The sequence below is a fragment of the Rhagoletis zephyria genome, unplaced genomic scaffold (genome assembly GCF_001687245.7).
Source record: "Rhagoletis zephyria isolate East Lansing unplaced genomic scaffold, Rhagoletis_zephyria_1.1 Rzeph_scaffold_00289, whole genome shotgun sequence".
Lineage (NCBI taxonomy): Eukaryota > Metazoa > Arthropoda > Insecta > Diptera > Tephritidae > Rhagoletis > Rhagoletis zephyria.
The window spans coordinates 162,123-183,212 of NW_016157373.1; the positions used below are offsets into that span (position 1 = coordinate 162,123).

Sequence of the window (21,090 nt, forward strand, 5' to 3'; positions counted from 1 at the left end):
GATTTTTTTACCATGAAAATGTCTAACGTACTGATTTCGCGCATAAAAAAATTGGCATCCCTAAACCTACAGGCCTCACATATGCCCAGGACTGAAAATATGCTAGCATGATTCATCAGCCGCAGGGAAAGATTGGCACCAAGCTCCTCAGAATATACTCCTGCCCCCACACCGCAGTCCATCTTGAATCCGTCTGTGTAGATGCAGATAGCTTCCTTATCATCTGCTTAGCTCCTTCTCCATTCCTTTCTGGATGGAAACTGTACCACCACATTTAAGCCAAATTCCTGGCTTTATACCACGTACTCCGTGGTTTTATTTTCTGTTAGACCAATACTTAAGATTGAGCTGTGCCCTGAGTCTTAATGCTGAGTATGTCGCGATTTCCTTTAGGCAAAGATCAATCGGAATCATATTGAAGACGACATTAGTGCTTCTGAAGTGCAGGATCCAGTTATGCCCGAACAATCCGCTCTTTGTAAGCTACTTAGTCTACTGACATTGTACTGTCTACTTGAGGCTGGTCTCCAAACTAGTGCGCCATAGGTAAGGATCGGCCTTATGATGGTGGTGTGCATCCACATCACAAGTTTCGGTTAAAATCCCCAGTTTCTACTGGGGATTCTTTTGCAAGTATAATATGCGATATAAGCCCACTCTTTACGTTTTTCCAGGTTATGTTTCCAGTTTAGCTTAGTGTCTAGGATGATTCCCAAATATTTTGCATTGGATAATAGGGGGATTGTCTTTTCGCCTATGGAAGGAAGTCGAAATTGGGGTATCTTGTTTCTATTTGTAAGCAGTAATAACTCGGTTTTGCTGGGGTTAACGTTATGGCCACTACATTTAGCCCATGTGTGTAGTTTACCCAGTGCGTCCTCTAAGATTTCAATTACTGTAGAAAGGAAGAGGCCTGTGACTGCTACCACTACATCGTCAGCATATGCCACAATTTTAACCCCTCCTGAGAGTACGGCTCCCTGCGGAGTACCTCTGCTAACATATCTAGTTACTATACTATCTCCGCTTTTAACCTGAATGATTCTGCTTTCCAGCATAGAGCGTATCCAGCCAACCACACCAGCGTGCACACCAATCTCCTTAAGCGATTGTATGATGGTGCCAACTTCAATGTTGTTGAAGGTGCCATCTATATTCAGGAAAACTAAAGTATATTGCTTGAAGTGTAGTGACTTTTTTATAAATCTCACCACATCATGCACAGTTGACTCCGCCGATTTGCCTTTGATTTTTTTGTAAGTGTGTTGCGCTGTTGATAGGAATTCTTTTCGCAATAGCGATCTTGTGTTGTGTTGTGTTGTGTTGTGGTGTTGTGTTGTGTTGTGTTGTGTTGTGTTGTGTTGTGTTGTGTTGTGTTGTGTTGTGTTGTGTTGTGTTGTGTTGTGTTGTGTTGTGTTGTGTTGTGTTGTGTTGTGTTGTGTTGTGTTGTGTTGTGTTGTGTTGTGTTGTGTTGTGTTGTGTTGTGTTGTGTTGTGTTGTGTTGTGTTGTGCTGTATTGTGTTGTGTTGTGTTGTGCTGTATTGTGTTGTGTTGTGTTGTGTTGTGTTATGTTTTTATAGGGCACTTTAAAACACGTTATCTCTCGATGGCTAGTTAAGGGGGTTCTGACCGGCCATTGTGCGATTGGTATTCATGCGGTGAGACTAGGAATTTCAACTGATCATTTTTTATCAGCTGTCAATAGGAAGATGAAGTGGAATCATTCCCACACTTTCTTTTAGACATTTCAACCTTCGCGGGGCTAAGATGGACGCATTTTGGCTCGCACTTCTGAGCAAACACTAAGCTCTCAGGGATCGAAATTAGCCGCATTCAAAATTTCGTAATCGGCTCGCGGCGTTAACTTAACCCAACCTAACCTGTACTTCTTTGAGCTATGAAATAGTTGGCCACATTAGGTATACCCATGTATGCATGTATGTTCATATGTATCAAAATAAAAGAAATTACTGAATACTCCGCCATCTAGTAACTATTAGCAAGCAAGTTTCCATACCGTCAGCTCATCCATCATGCAGCAGACGACCCACTTTTAACAATATTTGTGACTGTTTTACTTTTTATCGACACGAATGTGAATCGGGAGCAAGGGTACACAAACTACACATCAGTGTTGCCACACGTAGGCTTTTTCTACCAAAAATTGGACGTTCTTTTTCATTTGGTTGGTTGTAGGCTAGATTGTATTTTTGTAGGTTCCGCTACTATAATAGTTAATAGCGAAAATAGCAAATATGTATCTCCACACATTTTAGCAACCTTGATTACACGAATATTTCGCCGACGACGACCGCTAACATGTAAATATACCTGATTCGTAAGTTGACCCTTATTAATGCCAATATACTATACTGAACTGCAAAGTTGTGATAAACTACGTATTTACTGAAAATCGCTTGTCAACAAACGCACTGATATCCAACTTGACTAGAGCCACCTTGGCAGGGACAGAAATTGAGTTCTCTGAAAAGGCGAAGCATCTAGGAGTAACTTTGAAAAGAAGAACCAATTGGAACAAATATCTTTCGAATGTTACCAACAAGGCTACAAGGGCGTTTTATGCCTGTCGTAGACTTGATGGTAAGACTTAGCGAATATGACCCAAACTGGTGTACCCGTCTTTCAATACGGTAGTAAAAACTATTGTTACATATGCGGCACTGGCCTGGTGGCCAAAAGCCAAGTAAGTTACCGCGAGTGGAATGCTGTACGGCTGCTCAAAGGAGATATTCGTTGTCATTTGGAGGTTCTCAAGCCATTCAAGTCAAAGGGTATGAGACAATCAAAGAGATTCATAAGTTCCTCCAGGGTGAACTCCGAAAGACTTCGAACTCAGCCGGGAGAGTCTTGGAACTCATACTGGCATTCTGAGAGGACACTGCAAGTTAAACTACCATTTGAATAAAATAGGTTTTCTCTAGATACGTACTGCAAGCTTTGTGGGCCGGTTTTAGCACAATAGATCTTATTATGTCGCATCTCGAGTATTCCTGACGTAATAATAATAATAACAATATTAACATGTATTTGTAAAGAGACATATATTTGAATAAGTACAGAAAAGTTAATTGTTTACGCAGTTAATTTGTTTTTTATTGAACTAGCTTTTTAGTTGTACTATTTCTATTTACATTTGTAATAAATTTGACATAATAAAACTCAAAAGAAAATTTGGTAGGTTTTTTTAGGAACTTTTGGAACGTAAAAAAATGTTTCTGTGGCAGCACTGCTACACATGCATATATCGTCACCTGAAATGCAAAAAGATGTAACAACATCGTAAATGAAATGGAAAAAGTCGTGACTAAAATTTAAATTTTTTTCATGAAATGGTGTGGGGAGTTTAATTCGATGGAATCCATCATATAAATCAAAAAGTGAGTTTTGAATTTTTTATTAGTTATGACCTTTTGCATTTCAACTATGATGCTTGTTACGTCTTTTTCATTTCAGGTGACGATATGTATACATATTTATATATATATGTACATATGTATATATGAATGTAGGTAAACAAAATGTATACTGAAGAGTCAATGTCCATAGTAGAGAGCAATCAACTAATTGGTACATGTTACAACAACCACATATATATGTAAGAGAGTGCGTCACTATGTATTATGTACATATGTATACCTATAATTAAATTTGAATAAGCGCAGGCGCAACAACATATCTTTACTTGCGCAAACCGAAAATACATACTACGCATGCACATGGAATAAATGTTTGTACATACCTAATATCGTCACCTGAATGGCAAAAGGGCATAACTAAAAATGTTTTTTTTCCATAAAACGATGAAATGCATCAATAAGAAAATTTAGGATGTGGGCAATTCTCACAAACTTCGAATTTTTTTGTGATACAATTTTTTTTTTTAATCTTGAGTCCATGTTTGAAATTTTTTAGTATACGCTCCTTCAGCTGCTAGAATACAAATTCCAACGTGGTGCAACGTTTTGAGGCAACGCACCGTACGCTTTTTTTTTTGAAGTGGAAAGCGGGCGTAATTTTAGTCCGATTTCGAACATATAGCTTTTTTTGCCAAGGTCAATAATTGTACTGAGTTTGGTACAAATTTATAAATCGGTTATCGAGATACACATACCGGGAACCAAATAAAAACTGGGAGCAACATTTTAGTAAGTTTTAGCTATTCTTCAGTTTATTTAAAGTTTATTTTTGTTTAATGAAAGTATAGCTCATTACTTAATCCAAATTTCAGACATTGTGCAAATATTATGAAAATTCAGTAAAGTTTGATCAAGATAGTTAACTTCTTGATCAGCATCTTTAGAAAAAATGTTGGTATCCAAGGGCAAGGCACATTCTCTCTGAAAGCCGTGAACGGACTCAGGAGAAGGTTGTCTTAAATAACCCTGAACCCACTCCCTCAGGTCCCAGGGAACTGGCCCCCAAAAGGCAGTTATCGGCAGACGATGCCGACGGCCCATCGAAGAGGCCTAAAACCTCCAGCCCTAACAGCCCGCTAAACCCCTCACGGGCCCCTCGGGCTTTTAATGATGTGACCATCTCTGCTCTTGGGGAAATTAACACAAAATATATAAAATGAAAAACATTGCGAATATTAGAAAAATCCGTATTTGCAATTTTAGGAGTAACTGTGTGTACATACATACATACATATCGCATGTTTAATAATATAGAGATGTAAATAAATATTTAAGTTCTTGGAGGTTTCATAATACAATTAATAAATTTGATGAGGAGAATATGTTCAGTCAAACAGATGACCAAACTACCCAAAAATGGCGAAAATATATGTCTTCCATCTGTCCTTTGGTATAGCAGCTGTATGATTTTATTAAACTTTGATGGCGTTTTCCCACAAAATTGAAATTTTGAAATAATTCTGTATATTATTAAACGTGCGATCATATGTTCATTTTTTGTTCACTGAATTTATACACACCTCGTTAAAAAATTCCAAGATCAAGCAAAAATCAACAACTTATTATTCTTTATAAAGGCATTCTTATAAGTCACTTAGTAATGGTAAAAATTGTCGGTAAAATTGGTTGCAAGCATGGCTGCCATTATCACTTCAATCGAGTGTTTCACTTCGTTTATTTTCAAACACTTCACCACTACCTCTTTAGCAAAAACAATTCACTTTTTTGTTCCATCGAAATTTTTTATCAAACGCTTTTTAAATTACAATTCTGGACATTTCCATCATATAATAGTGGAAATTCAGGGCTATAGCTACTGGATTATCGCATGAAAACACAATCAAAACTATTCGACTATCATTAAATTCATTTTGAAGAAATTAAGAATTTTTTCAAAAAAACACCAATTTTTTAAAATATTGATTAGCTATCTATCTATTTATATGCGTTAAATAAACGCATCATTTTCTTTGACAAACATTCTAGAAATCGCGCAAGGGTTCGAAAACGTGCCAATTGAAAAGAAAACAAACGTCATATTCGAAATGTGTAGTGTAAGCTATAGGTATTCCTGTCTATGTATTGGATCTGGCAGGTGAAATGTGACGGATTTTAAAAGCCTTGGTTTGATCAACAATGTTTTATCTAAAAATTTACATTTTTTTTTAGTGAACATGAACTAAGAAAACAAAAAAGCTATTTCATATTTGTCTAACGTTATTTAATTAAGACACTTAAAGTTTTATGAGCACCTCGAAAAATGGGGAAACACTTCACTTTTTTGGTGTTCCACTTCAAATTATTTCCTGCTGGCAACGGTCCCGGTGGTAAGTTACATTCAACTTAACAGCATTAGGAATGTTTTATTCACCCATCACAAGCAAATAGCTAAATCTTGGTCAAATAAAACGAAATTAGCTTATTTCCTATGTTAGCCTAATTTTGACAGTTGTTTTACTGCAAATACCCTGCAGTGAAAACCCAAACCAGTTAGAAAAAATACTAGTTCATAAACTAGTATGCGCCTACCAGTTCGACATTTTCGAAGAACTTAAGCGTTCAGCGACATCTGCCTTTGAATTGCCAAAGCCTAAAATAAAACGCAATTAATTGCTTCTCTTACAAATTTCGGCTGTGGCGTCACGTGAAGACTACGGGTTCTGGTTCTGGGATCGCAGGTTCGATGCCGCTTGGAGGTGGTTAAGATTTTTAAAGTTAGATCAATGTAAGTAGGAATAATTATTTCAATTTAAATATAAATAACAAACTTAAAAATCTAGTTGCATTGCAAAAAAAAAAGAAAAAAATATATGGGAAGAAATACTTGTGCCATAAAAAATAGATTTAAAAAAAATATTTTTTTTTTTAATTAAATTTAAGTCTAACAAAAAAGCCCTAAAAAAAATATAAATAAAAGAAGCCAAAAAAGCCAAATCAACTATTTTTAGAATTTTTGTCTGTCTGTATGTTTGTACGCGCATTACTCCAGGAGGAGTAAGCCTTTCTTTAGCTCTCTTACGGAATTGTCATGCGTAGGAATAAAGCCAATACTACACTTCAAAATCAACGATTTTGACAGTTGAATTTTATTAAATTCTAACTATTTTATAAATAACTCCCTCAGTTTTGAATTGATTTTATTAAAATTTTGCACATAACGGTTTTTAATATTATCTTAATTATTCCTTAACACGTTCGCTACCAGGCGTCACATGTGTGTGTCAGCTGGGTTTTCACGTGGAACCGCCGACACAAATGTGAGACGCCGGTCTGCGATAGCGGGTTGTTGGATACAGTATGATTTATAGGAAGCTCTGGCACACGTTTGTGACAAGTGGTCTCGGGATTACAGCTACCTGTAAAGTATGAGGTTATGTTTATTTACAGTGCACATGTGAAAATCTTTACCGACTTCAAAAGATAAAATATTAGATTCATAGTGAAATAAATACACAGAGGACGGTAAGTACATGTATTTAGGCTTGTTTGAACATAATAAATTTGAACATAAAGGCCAAGTAATTGGCCTATGTATTGAGCAATGCTACTGAATTTTCATTTAAACTTAGTTTTATGTAAGCAGTGTATTTTTGAATAAAACTGAGTTAAATAAAACCCTGGTGCTTAGCCTGTCACATATGTAAATGTGACCCTTGTCTATGCCAAAAAATATCTCTATAGACCAGCGCACAGTGCTTCCCTTCTATATAAAAGAATAGAATATGGACGGATTTAATGAAATTACGCTTCTTAGTAAAATTGAGGACGCTGAATTCAAAAATCCAATTGGTTTTTGGATAGCTTTTATAATTTCACTGCAAATGCAGTTTGAGGTTAAGAGTTTGGGTTCTTGTGGCATTTACATAGGTATGTACATATAGTTCGTTCTATTTTCAAAAGTGAGATGTGAAATGACAGTGCTTGGCCTGTGGATGTGCAATAAAGTTTTTTATTTTTGAAAGGGGTTGCCACCTGTTACAAAATTTATTAATAAGTTAAATGAATTAGATATTACAATATGGGTATCAATTGAACTAGTTTTGAAAATAATTTACTTCTAAACTACACGTAGAAGAGTTGCCACATGTTTAAAAAATCAAATTCACTTTAATTAAGGGAATAAGGTAAATGAAATGTGTATATAAATATGAGTATCAGACAAATGAAAAAATTTAATATATTTAGCAAGTTATAAATGGAGAGTAAAAACATTCCTGAGTTAACTTAAGAGTCCAGTAATTTAAAAGGAATGCAATCTGAACAAATCACTGATTGACAATGTATGCATTTGTAATAAAACAACAAATACGATGGCGTAATCCTATGGTTTGACGTAATTATTATTTTAGTTTAACTAAGTTCGACTTTACAAACAGATGGTAACCCTATTCATAATATTTTTAAGCTAAAACCTTCTTAAACCTCTTTCGTCTGACTCCGTTATGGTGATACCTATATATTTCAATAACCTAGTTCCCTTAATTCAAGTGGAATTTGATTTTTTTAAACAGGTGGCAACTCTCTACATGTAGCTAATACACATTTCGATTTATACCCATCTCTTAGTAATTCACTTAACGTATAAAAAAATTTTAATCAAATTCCTAACAATCTAATTTTTTAACAGGTGGCAACTCTTTAAAAAAAAATAAACCTTCTATTGTCCACAGGTCAAGCCTTTTAATTTAACAGTTCGTTTTTGAAAATGGAACGAATCGTGCAGATCTCAAGGCACTGACAAAAGTTAAAAAATTATTTCATGCATTAGGGAAAAAAGCATTATTTCAGAAAGTGCAAAAAATTAGCAGGTTTTTATTTCTTCTTTTGAAAGCTAAAAGCCCGTACTATTTAATAAAGTAATAAAAAATTACCTATTTTCACATATATTTTTTATTCCCATTAAAATTTAGCATTTTTTGAAATTTTGTTTAGAAAAATTGTTTTATTCTTGGAACACAGCAGGGTGTTTAACTTTATTCCAAAATTTTAATTCCTGTAATTCTCTACTGTCTATATGGAAACAAAAAACGCCAAATCAACATTTTATTTCAAAGAATATATCTTTTACATTTTTTTTCTGTGAAGAGCTTACGCATGGCTTTGCTCTTATTAAAATTCTTAGTATAAAATTTTTCGACTTTAGTGGCTTCCTGGCGGCATATAATTAATTTTTTAGGGAAATGTCTGTTTAATTCTTTTTTGTGGATAAATTGTATTTACAAAAATACGAAACAAGTTCACATTGCAGATAATGAATTTTTCGATTTTTGCCCACTTAGACGGCACTGTGCAGCGTCACAAATATGTGTCAGGTTACAAATTATTTTTAATTATGAACCTGAGTTTCTGAGATACTCAATGACAACCAAAACCCACAGCACTAGACAAAAACAAATAAAATCCTTCCTGGTCTGTGATGACGCACTGCTTAAATACGCTTGGTAGCAAACGTGTTAAAATTATCGAAATAGCTTCACTTTAGCATATAGCTCCACNTGCCACATGTTTAAAAAATCAAATTCACTTTAATTAAGGGAATAAGGTAAATGAAATGTGTATATAAATATGAGTATCAGACAAATGAAAAAATTTAATATATTTAGCAAGTTATAAATGGAGAGTAAAAACATTCCTGAGTTAACTTAAGAGTCCAGTAATTTAAAAGCAATGCAATCTGAACAAATCACTGATTGACAATGTATGCNGCTATAACTGTAACTTCATGTCTAAATAATAAATTGTATGCGTGAACCTATGTTAAAGTGAACCTCTACCACGATGTAGGGAGACAGAGGTGGCGCAATCAGCAGGNGGGTTCTTGTGGCATTTACATAGGTATGTACATATAGTTCGTTCTATTTTCAAAAGTGAGATGTGAAATGACAGTGCTTGGCCTGTGGATGTGCAATAAAGTTTTTTATTTTTGAAAGGGGTTGCCACCTGTTACAAAATTTATTAATAAGTTAAATGAATTAGATATTACAATATGGGTATCAATTGAACTAGTTTTGAAAATAATTTACTTCTAAACTACACGTAGAAGAGTTGCCACATGTTTAAAAAATCAAATTCACTTTAATTAAGGGAATAAGGTAAATGAAATGTGTATATAAATATGAGTATCAGACAAATGAAAAAATTTAATATATTTAGCAAGTTATAAATGGAGAGTAAAAACATTCCTGAGTTAACTTAAGAGTCCAGTAATTTAAAAGGAATGCAATCTGAACAAATCACTGATTGACAATGTATGCATTTGTAATAAAACAACAAATACGATGGCGTAATCCTATGGTTTGACGTAATTATTATTTTAGTTTAACTAAGTTCGACTTTACAAACAGATGGTAACCCTATTCATAATATTTTTAAGCTAAAACCTTCTTCAACCTCTTTCGTCTGACTCCGTTATGGTGATACCTATATATTTCAATAACCTAGTTCCCTTAATTCAAGTGGAATTTGATTTTTTTAAACAGGTGGCAACTCTCTACATGTAGCTAATACACATTTCGATTTATACCCATCTCTTAGTAATTCACTTAACGTATAAAAAAATTTTAATCAAATTCCTAACAATCTAATTTTTTAACAGGTGGCAACTCTTTAAAAAAAAATAAACCTTCTATTGTCCACAGGTCAAGCCTTTTAATTTAACAGTTCGTTTTTGAAAATGGAACGAATCGTGCAGATCTCAAGGCACTGACAAAAGTTAAAAAATTATTTCATGCATTAGGGAAAAAAGCATTATTTCAGAAAGTGCAAAAAATTAGCAGGTTTTTATTTCTTCTTTTGAAAGCTAAAAGCCCGTACTATTTAATAAAGTAATAAAAAATTACCTATTTTCACATATATTTTTTATTCCCATTAAAATTTAGCATTTTTTGAAATTTTGTTTAGAAAAATTGTTTTATTCTTGGAACACAGCAGGGTGTTTAACTTTATTCCAAAATTTTAATTCCTGTAATTCTCTACTGTCTATATGGAAACAAAAAACGCCAAATCAACATTTTATTTCAAAGAATATATCTTTTACATTTTTTTTTCTGTGAAGAGCTTACGCATGGCTTTGCTCTTATTAAAATTCTTAGTATAAAATTTTTCGACTTTAGTGGCTTCCTGGCGGCATATAATTAATTTTTTAGGGAAATGTCTGTTTAATTCTTTTTTGTGGATAAATTGTATTTACAAAAATACGAAACAAGTTCACATTGCAGATAATGAATTTTTCGATTTTTGCCCACTTAGACGGCACTGTGCAGCGTCACAAATATGTGTCAGGTTACAAATTATTTTTAATTATGAACCTGAGTTTCTGAGATACTCAATGACAACCAAAACCCACAGCACTAGACAAAAACAAATAAAATCCTTCCTGGTCTGTGATGACGCACTGCTTAAATACGCTTGGTAGCAAACGTGTTAAAATTATCGAAATAGCTTCACTTTAGCATATAGCTCCACTACAACTGATTACTCAGATATGTGTTTTTGAGCTATAACTGTAACTTCATGTCTAAATAATAAATTGTATGCGTGAACCTATGTTAAAGTGAACCTCTACCACGATGTAGGGAGACAGAGGTGGCGCAATCAGCAGGGTACCGCTACTTTGTTCTTGGCGAATTTGACAGAATCAGTTGTTCGTGTGACGTAATTTTAGCAAACTGCTTGTATGTATGTAGAGATGTTTATATGCATGTAAATATGGCGACCTCCATGGTTTGACGGTTAACACTCTTTCTCTCCTCCATCTCCAATTACTCTTTCCTATTCGTTGCTATCTTGACGTCATCACCCGCAGGAATGCGCAATCTTGTATTCTATCATTCTTGAACCTCTACTAAATTTTTACCTCTTAATTGGAGGAGCTTTAACGCAAAACAACGGCTCGACCAATCCGTTATAGTTATAGAGAACCGACTTCGAGATAGTTTTTTATAGAATAAAAAAAAAATAAGCAAAGTTTCAAGTACCGCTATTTCAAAAAGTGGAGCCAATTGGACAAAAGGCTGCAATTAAGTAAGAGCAACTATCAGAACCTTTGTCGAAAAAAAGGTGATTTGGTACTACGCTAGAAATATTCTGACTGCAAAAAGGAGCATCATTTAAAGTAGTAAATCAGGGTTTTTACATACTTCTAGAGAAAATGTGTTTGAAGCATTTTACAGATATATGTAACGATGTAAGGACTAGTAGTTATAAAAAGATTTAGATCGTTTCGACGTATTTTCCAAATGCGCCTTAAATTAAAATGTTTTTGTAATAAAAATTACGCATTAAAAATCGCAGAATATTTTATCTTTAAAAGTTGGTTTATTCTGAAAGCACACCTCACCAAAAATATTTATATAGCTGGTATAGCAGCGCATGTATACGACTGAAGACCTCTCCTGATCTAACTCAGTCGATATACCGTTTTCTAATAGCATTTGCCAATGTTTTAATTTATTTGACGACATTGTCATTGAATTTGACATAGTGAAAACAAGGCTTTACCATCTGCCAAGTGGAGGGTTAAGGCCACGGTCGCCACTTGAACATAAGATAAAGAAGATATCAAATTAATCGTAATTGTTTGTAGAATACAATACATGCTTTAAAAGTTTTTAAAGTGAGCATACACGGTAAACCGAAAATTTAGAAAATTGTGAAAAGTAGAGTTATTTACACACTTTTCGTTACTTGCAATTTAGTTATTTTTAAAGCACACTTCAGTTACCAACTATATTTGAAGTGTACATATAAGTACTAATTGCACATACAATTTCAAACCAGTATATGGTGTGCTTCAAAAGTTATGTCATAATTAATTTTTCACCTCTTAAAAATTTCATAAAAAATTCACTTGTTTTTGATATTTTTTTTAATTAAAACCTCTATAACTCAAAAAATATGCAACAAATTGATTCAACATTTTTTTTTGAGGCTTCAACTATACGTTTATGAATTATATCCAAAAGCAACCAGCTGGTTATAGTTTACAACAATGAAAATAAAGCTAAATAACACAAACTCTGCCATATTTCTAAACATACACCCTTCCAAAACATTTTTAAGGTCCTTAATCAATCCGCTGCTTTGTGAAATAAAAAGCAAGGAATGTTACAGAGTAAAAGAGACAACTTCTGTTAAACCTTGCTATATAAAACCACATAAGTTATATGAAAACTTTAAGAAGTAACTATATTATTTTGTAATATATTTTTAATGCAAATGGAAACATTTCATTTCATTTATTGCGAAAAAAAACCATAGTACAATAAGATCTACGATCTTTTATAGTACAACAAGTAACAAAGGAGTGTCAGAAAAATAAAATAAATAGTAATTCTTAAAACTAAGATTTATAATAAACATAAGAATAACAATAATGAAAATTCTAAGAACTAAGATTTATAATGAACACAAACTTAAAAATAATACAATGATTATCCATATTGGCTGAAAAATATATATTTAGATAGCGAAACACATAATTATGCAAAATATATACGGATGTATATATTTGTTTTAACGAAAGTACGAATATAGAACGAACTTCAAGTTGCTTTTATTTAGACTACTGCGAATGGACATTGGAATAGAGTTCCATGTACGAATAGCATTGACAAAGAATAGCCGCGCAGAGGTTTGATAATTGTAACTTGGTACTATCAAGTCATTAGTTCGAGCTGACTTTGGGAAAATAAGCTTGCCATATAGATAACTAGGCTCCTTATACATACATAATAAGTAAATCGGAGCATATTTTAGGTCAAGCAGAGGAGGGAGTAGATCCTAAATTTAAAAACGAAATCGGAGTAAATCTACTCCGATCGAAGCAAAGTCCGGACGCTGCTCCGGATTCAAATCTTATTAGGTGGAACATTTAATTTCAAATTTTTTATTTCGGTTTTTCGTAATTATGAAAAATCATCTGGGAAGTTCAAAACGAAAGCGTATTCAAAAAGAACGTACTGACTTTTAAAGTAGTTGAAATCAAATGCAGATTCGGATAATGCCTAGGACATCGTTCGTTCCAAGGAAGAAAGTTAGATCTTGAACTAGTTGTGGTGGGCAAAAAACTGATTGAACATCGATATTTAAACTAGTTTCTTTCGTACTGGGTATAGACACACAAATATGTACATATATACTTATACGAACATACATATGTGCATCGTCTTAAATATCAAGACAACCAGAAGCAGTTAGCAGGCGTAAGTGAGCGCGTAAACCGATCGGTCAGAGTTACTAACACCCTGCAGGAAATGTATCTAACTATAAGCTAACTTTAAGTGGATTAGGAAGGATCCAAAAGTCACAATTATCTGCATATTTTCTTTGATGACAGCTAACTATATTTTTATGGCGATGGCCAAGTCAAGGGTGGTTACCTCTGCATTTGATGTAGTCAAGGATGGTTGTCTCGGCATTTGATGTAACTAACTTGTAACTAACTACTTTTGGACATAAAATATCAGCTGGAAAAACAAAATATTTTTTTATGTTTTTATTTATTTACTTTATTTATTTTATTTTATTACATTTCATATTTGTTTACATATTCTGCTGTAGGTGGTCCCATATTCGAACTCCGTCAGACATAACTTCAAAATGATAATATGAAATTTCGATTTTCCTTTTATTTGCCCTCAATTCGAAAAAGTATTTGCGAAGTGCAGGATATTTAAATAGAAACGCGTTTAAAGATAACAATCTCCTGCATTACTGCTGCAATATTTGTCAACTAGTTTTAAGTTAGCGTTTTGTAGGTAACTACAAGTTATATATCGCTAGCTTAGAGTGAAAAGTTATTAAGTCCACTTTTTATGAAAGCTCATATTTTGATATAGGAGGCTAGAGAAATTGAATACGCATCGTTTCGAAAATTATAAAGGTACTTGTTTTATTTTTTCCTCTTCATAAGCTATAAAAGGAAAAGTCCAAAAGAAGCACCACAAATCCGATAAGGCCAAAATAATACGACATCGAATCCTTCTGATTCTTATGGAGTTTTGCTTTGCTTTAAACGCGCAAAATGTTTGATTCAAAGTCTTGCGAAATAGTTAAAGAAAATGGCTATAGGAAGATTTTTTCTAAGCTAGCGATATTTTATAGAAATACCGCAAAAAACTAACTACAAGTGGGTTATTTTTTAACAATTGATAATTTTTTTCTGCAGGGCTATGAATGTATATATATGTATATAAATATATACACATGCATACATATGTACGTATCCATAGATACGTGCGTATAACTAAAGATTTTATAATTTAATAGGGGTATTCTCTGAGTCTTGCAAATCCCTTGCACGGTGCGCGGATTGTACGTTTTGCAAAGCTGTGCCGTACGAAAACCGATTTTTACCATGCAATCTGTGCACCGTGCAAGGGCGTTACAAGCCTCAGAGAATACCCCTAATGTGTACGTAAACATATGCATACTGTAACAATTTCTATTGAAAAAAACAAACAAACAAATATGCAACAGATTAATGCAGGTGCATATAGATGCGATGTAAGATTTTATTATATTTGCAAGGACATACACTGCATACATATATACATATGTATTTGTATGTGCACATAACTAATTTTTACCTGAATTCATTTTTCAATACAAGAAATGATGTCTATGTACATTAGACGGCATCACCAAAAAAAGTTGCATTTTTCTTGGAAAAAGTCCCCTTAGAGGACAAAACAGTTTAAGCTTAAAAAATCTACAAAAAAATATTAAAATTTTGTATGAACGAAATCATAATAATGGGAGTTTTGATGCTGTTTTTTGTTTTAACTTTTTTCAAAGAGTTGTGTAAGAAAAACTTGAGTAACTGCTTCAAACCGATATAGACTTGTAAGGTATCAGTGGAAAGGTATTTTCTCAGACTTTTTATTTCTTTGCAAATACCAACACATCACAATTCAACATGGAATGACACTCGTTTATCTCACCTTCCTCTTTCATACTTTGAATGAGCTTAATCGCAAAGAAATTGAAAGGGTAAGAAAATACCTTACCAATGATACCTGAGAAGTGTAAATTGGTAAGGTTTTGGCTGAGTTATTAAAGTTTTCCCTAAACCAGTTTTTTGAAAAAGTTCAAAACAGCAGCAAATATCTCATTATTATGATTCCTTAGAAATTGAAAGGGTAAGAAAATACCTTACCAATGATACCTGAGAAGTGTAAATTGGTAAGGTTTTGGCTGAGTTATTAAAGTTTTCCCTAAACCAGTTTTTTGAAAAAGTTCAAAACAGCAGCAAATATCTCATTATTATGATTCCTTAGAAAATTTTTTAAAAATATTTTTATTCAAATTTTTTAAGCTTAAACTGTTTGGTCATCTGAGGTGATTTAAAAAAAAATGCTTAAAAAAAACTTTTTATTAATAAAACAAACTAAATTTTTGCAGGTATTTTCAAATCGGTCCAGCTCACGTAAATCTTAATATTTTTCCGAGATATTTTGGTGGAAGTCTTAAAGTATAATAGATTTTACAATTCCAGTGGAAAAACAGTACCGATTTTTTATTTTTTTTTCCATGGGGGGGTGATGCAGTCTTATGTACATATGTATGTACCTATTTACAATTAAATAAGTTCTTCCCACTTTCCTAGTTAATGGGTTAATTGGTTAAAGATGATCAAATTCTTCGGTGTACTTCGTTCTTGGAAACTCAATGACGGTTATAACTCAGTAAACACCAAGGTGTGATCAAACCAAATGTAACAAATCTTTTATAGGTATACTCACAATAGTAGCAAAGTAATCCGATTATGATGTGTTGAATAATCAATTTAGGCGCAGCCATGTTCCGTTCAGCTATGTATATGTATGTATATGGTTTCGTTTTAGGATCCTGCCCACGGAATTTCTATTTTTCTTAAAATAGTAACACATAAATCAGGTAGCAATCACCGCTGCCTCTATATTCAGTTATTTTTCATTATACATAGGTATTTATGTAAATATTTATTAAATATTTTTTAATAAAGTAACATAATACGGTTACAAATGATATATGTAGGTAGTATTATAAAAATACAACACAAAATATTTTGCACACCTTGAAAATCACTTTATAGACCATACATATGTATGTATGTGATGCTTTAGTATTTGTACACACTCACAGGTCAACCTTAATTATCTGTGAATATTACGAAACTAACCAAATGAATTTTTAATAGCAAATTTCTAATTTGCAAAATCTTGTTATTCAAACCACTTTTTATAAGTTTTCAACTTTAAACTCGCATCAATGCAACCGATGTTCGCCACGTATATACATACGTGAGTTTAGATATGAAGTATGTATACATACAAACATATATAAATATACATATTTGACCATAAATGGAAAAAGCTCATTTGGAGCAAAGCGAACAACTTTATGCACAGCTCTTTAAAACACGTCCGAACACGACTAACTCCCAAACAGCAATGAACACCAAGTGTTTAGACCAGGCTCAGTTGGCCATCACCAAAGACATGAAATTACTTGACAGACTCGATAGCTAACATAAAAATAAAACAATAGATGTTTACCGTTTCGGCGGTTGGTGCTGTCACGGTTTTGCCTTTTTTGTTGGTCTTATATTGCTGGAACTGAGAGATGTTCACTATAAATTTGTTGTGGTGCTGATATCTGTTGGCCACCCCAACTGGCAGAAGCTACGGATGCTGCCGTACAGTGGGTCCAATAGAAACAACAAACTTGTGTGTATGACATAAGTACTATGTACATAGATATATATGTAAGGTATGTGTGTATATGTACAGATGTGTGGTTATATGTAGATATGAACGAAGTATATACGTAAGTAGGTGCATTTGTACATATGTACATATGTATACATTTATCGGACAGCGTACCACGCAACATTCAACTGTAGGTATTTAATGTAATCTACACATGCGCACCTCTCCACTGAGTAGCATGGTGTTAGCAAGAATGCGGCGCACGTTTGGATGGCAAATACATACTTAAATGAGAGCGTTAATGCTGCCTTAACCACGGTTGCCACATTTGGTTCATTTGGACCAAAACTGGTCCCATAAGTTTTCGTTGGCCCCTTGGACCCTACTTTTGCAAAATGTTTTTTTTTTTCTAATTTATTAAATATTTAATATTTTCTATTTATTTTATATTTTTTCAATTTTAATAAAAGTTTTGAAAAGTGTTAAAAACTAGTACTTCTAATTCGTCTCATTTAACATTGAACGTTTATTAGCACTGGAAATAATCGATAAGTGCACACTGCTAAGAAAATTTAAGAACTTTCAGCTTTTGAGTTTTGTTTGTATTTTAAGCGTGTCTATTAAATTGGATATATGTATGTATAGAAAAAATTTTCGAACGTACTTTGTATGAGACTGCCATAAAAAAATGTAAAAATCTACGGGGGTTTTGACCCTACTTGAAACTTGCACTTTATTGTACTAGAATTTTATGGACTACAATGCCGATTTTTTTGTTAGTATTCTAAATAAAAAGCTTGAAACTTTGGTGGAACTTGCAAAATTTTTATAATTTTTGCAAAAAGCTTGAAATGCAGATTTCCATAGCTTTTGGTAGATGAGCTATACTTTTACAAATAATTAATAAACATTAATCAAACAAAAAGAAAATAGGCAAAACTTTAATATATCGCGACCCTACTAATTTTTATGACACTACAAATCCAAAGATTTTAAATAGGTATTATTCTCTTTTGTTTTTAAATACTTTTTATATATCGACTGCTGAGTGGGAGATCGACCTATCGCTCTATCTCAAAACACTTTTAAAGAACGTCCTATTTCAGACTTCAGTTGAAGAACGTCCTATTTCAGCACATTTGCAATACATTTTGATGTGAGTTAGGGCGTTTTTGAGCCGGATTCGGAGATAGGGCGTTCTTCAACCAAATTCTGAGATAGGCTGTTATTTCAAAATTCTGAAATAGAGCTTTCTTGAAAAGTTTTTTGAAATAGGGCGTTTTCGAACTGGCTGCCGAGATAGGTCAATCTTCCACTCAGCAGTCGATATGCACATTGAGGTGTTTTTTCATCGAATACTCCGACCTCGAAATTTTGTGGGAAATACCTAAAAAAAAGCTCCCTGAAAGTTTTAGCCCTTAATATTAACATTAAGTGTTCGACCAAGGCGATTAAAGATTCCCCGATTAAAATACATGTAAACTTTGATTCTTTTTCTTCGAAAGTCTATAGCTCAGAGGCATATTATGGTATAATCTTGGTCAATGATGGTGCTTCTTCAAAATTGAATACTCTCCAAAAACGTATATTGCAGCGTAACCCTAAATCCCCCCACCGAGGTAGTACGGTATGTAAATGACAAACATGTAGGAAATTTAATTTCCCACAAAATCGCTAACGTTGATACTTCTTGGGATATTGGGCTTTGAAGTTGATCAACAATTTCTACAATTTAGTTCAATTATCTGTGAAAATTCTACACTACCTAAACTTAGCGATTTGGTGTTCCAGAACTTTTTTGTATCTCTTTTTATTTACGAGATAGGGGCAAAAGCCCGAGAATTTCATACGGGTTTAGTGACCCGTACTACCTCGCTGGCGGGAAAATCGGTTACGCCGCAATACTTTTGTAGAGCATTCAATTTTGAGGAAACCCTATCATTGAAAAAGATTATACCATAAAATGCTTCTGTTCTGTAGAATTTTGAAGAAAAAATCTAAGTTTACCCGCCTTGGTCGAGCACTTAATATTAATATTAGAGCTCAAATTTTCGGGGATTTTTTTGGGGTATTTCCCACAAAATTTCGAGGAATGAAAAAAATACTCGCGAAAAAGTACCCACACAAATAATTTAAATGGTAATAAATGTTTGGTCCCTTCATTATGTTCAAGTGGCGACCGTGGCCTTAACCCTCCACTTGGCAGATGGTAAAGCCTTGTTTTCACTATGTCAAATTCAATGACAATGTCGTCAAATAAATGAAAACATTGGCAAATGCTATTAGAAAACGGTATATCGACTGAGTTAGATCAGGAAAGGTCTTCAGTCGTATACATGCGCTGCTATACCAGCTATATAAATATTTTTGGTGAGGTGTGCTTTCAGAATAAACCAACTTTTAAAGATAAAATATTCTGCGATCTTGTGCCTAATTTTTATTCCAAAAACATTAATTAATTGAAGGCACATTTGGAAAATACGTCGAAGCGATCTAAATCTTTTTTTAACTACTAGTCCTTACATCGTTACATATATCTGTAAAATGCTTCAAACACATTTTCTCTTCTCATTTACTACTCTCAATGATGCTCCTTTTTGTAGTCTGAATATTTCTAGCGCAGCATCAAATCACCTTTTTTTCGACAAAGGTTCAAATAGCTGCTTTTGCTTAATTGCAGCCGTTTGCCCGATTGGCTCCACTTTTTGAGATAGCGGTATTTGAAAGTTTACTTAATTTTTTTCTTATTTTATAAAAAACTCCCCAGTTTTGAAGATATTTTACTAAAATTTTGCACACGATTGTATTTTAAAATTACTTTCACTATCTCGAAATCGGTTCACTATAACTATAACTGATTGTTCAGAGACGTTGTTTTGCGTAGGTTCACGCATACAATTTATTATTTAGACATGAAGTTACAGTTATAGCTCAAAAACACATATCTGAGTAATCAGTTGTATTAGAGAGTGAACCTATTTCGATAACTTTAAGGAATAATTAAGGTAATATTAAAAACCCGCTATGTGTAAAATTTTACTAAAATAACTTCAAAACTGAGGAAGTTATTTATAAAATAGTTGAAATTTTATCAAATTTTCAAGTACCGTTATCTCGAAAACCGGAGCCAATCTGGTAAAACGGGGGGATGTCATTGAATTGAGAACGTCCCAATTAAGTGAGTTCATTTTTCAAAATCTTTGCTTAAAATTTACAACTTGCACGGCGTAATTTGAACCCAGCTTATTTTTTTGTTTTCTAATTCAGCGATCTAAATGTTTATTCCTCGTCTAAATTTTGAAGCACTTTATGAAAATGAGTTACCCCTAGACATATTTATTTATCGATTTATTAAGAGATTGCGAATAGAATCATATACAAAATAGAGGTGTGCCCACAAATTGAAAAATTAAACTTTTTGTTTTGAAAGAGCGCCTGTTTTTTATATTTGCCCATATAAATTGGAATGATCTCGAAGACATATTTCTTAAGGCCGGATAACATGATTGGGAATTTTCCAAAAATGTTGCGTAAATTGGTGCCCAAATTTTGTGATCGGGAAATGTGGGGCTTTGCCTCCATCATGATAAACAATTTTTATAAATTTTCAAAAGGAATTTCGAATTAAATGGTTTTAGAATTTTAAAGTCTATAGCAATACATCAAATAAACAATTGTACAAATGGGTACAATAATGCAATCATGTGATCCGGTATTTACCAAAGTAATAAAATATGAAATAAAATGAAATCTCATACTCAGATGATAAAAAATTTGGTAGTTTTGAAACTGATTTGGTAGGCACTTTGGTACCTAAAAATATTCTACAGAAAATAGAAAAACAAAATTCCTTAAACCTTATCACACATACCTATAAAATACTCTTTATAAACCAGTCTACAATGTTGACTTTGAACGGAAAGTAGTAGCTTAAGCACAAAGTAGTTCTTAATTTATCTGCC

At 33.2% G+C, this 21,090-nt stretch overlaps 1 protein-coding gene across 1 annotated transcript in view; it reads right to left on the reverse strand.

Annotated features, from left to right (window-relative positions):
- The window catches only part of Skel (DM13 and DOMON_DOH domain-containing protein skeletor), a 71,749-nt gene extending 54,901 nt beyond the window's left edge, over positions 1-16,848 (reverse strand). Inside the window, exons 1-2 of the mRNA XM_017610189.1 lie at positions 16,494-16,848; positions 16,181-16,351 (exon numbers count right to left, since the gene is read on the reverse strand). Of these exons, the coding sequence (XP_017465678.1) occupies positions 16,181-16,238 (58 nt within the window). The 5' untranslated portion in view covers positions 16,239-16,351; positions 16,494-16,848. The remainder of the gene's footprint in view (positions 1-16,180; positions 16,352-16,493) is intronic.
- Between the last annotated feature and the right edge of the window lie 4,242 nt (positions 16,849-21,090).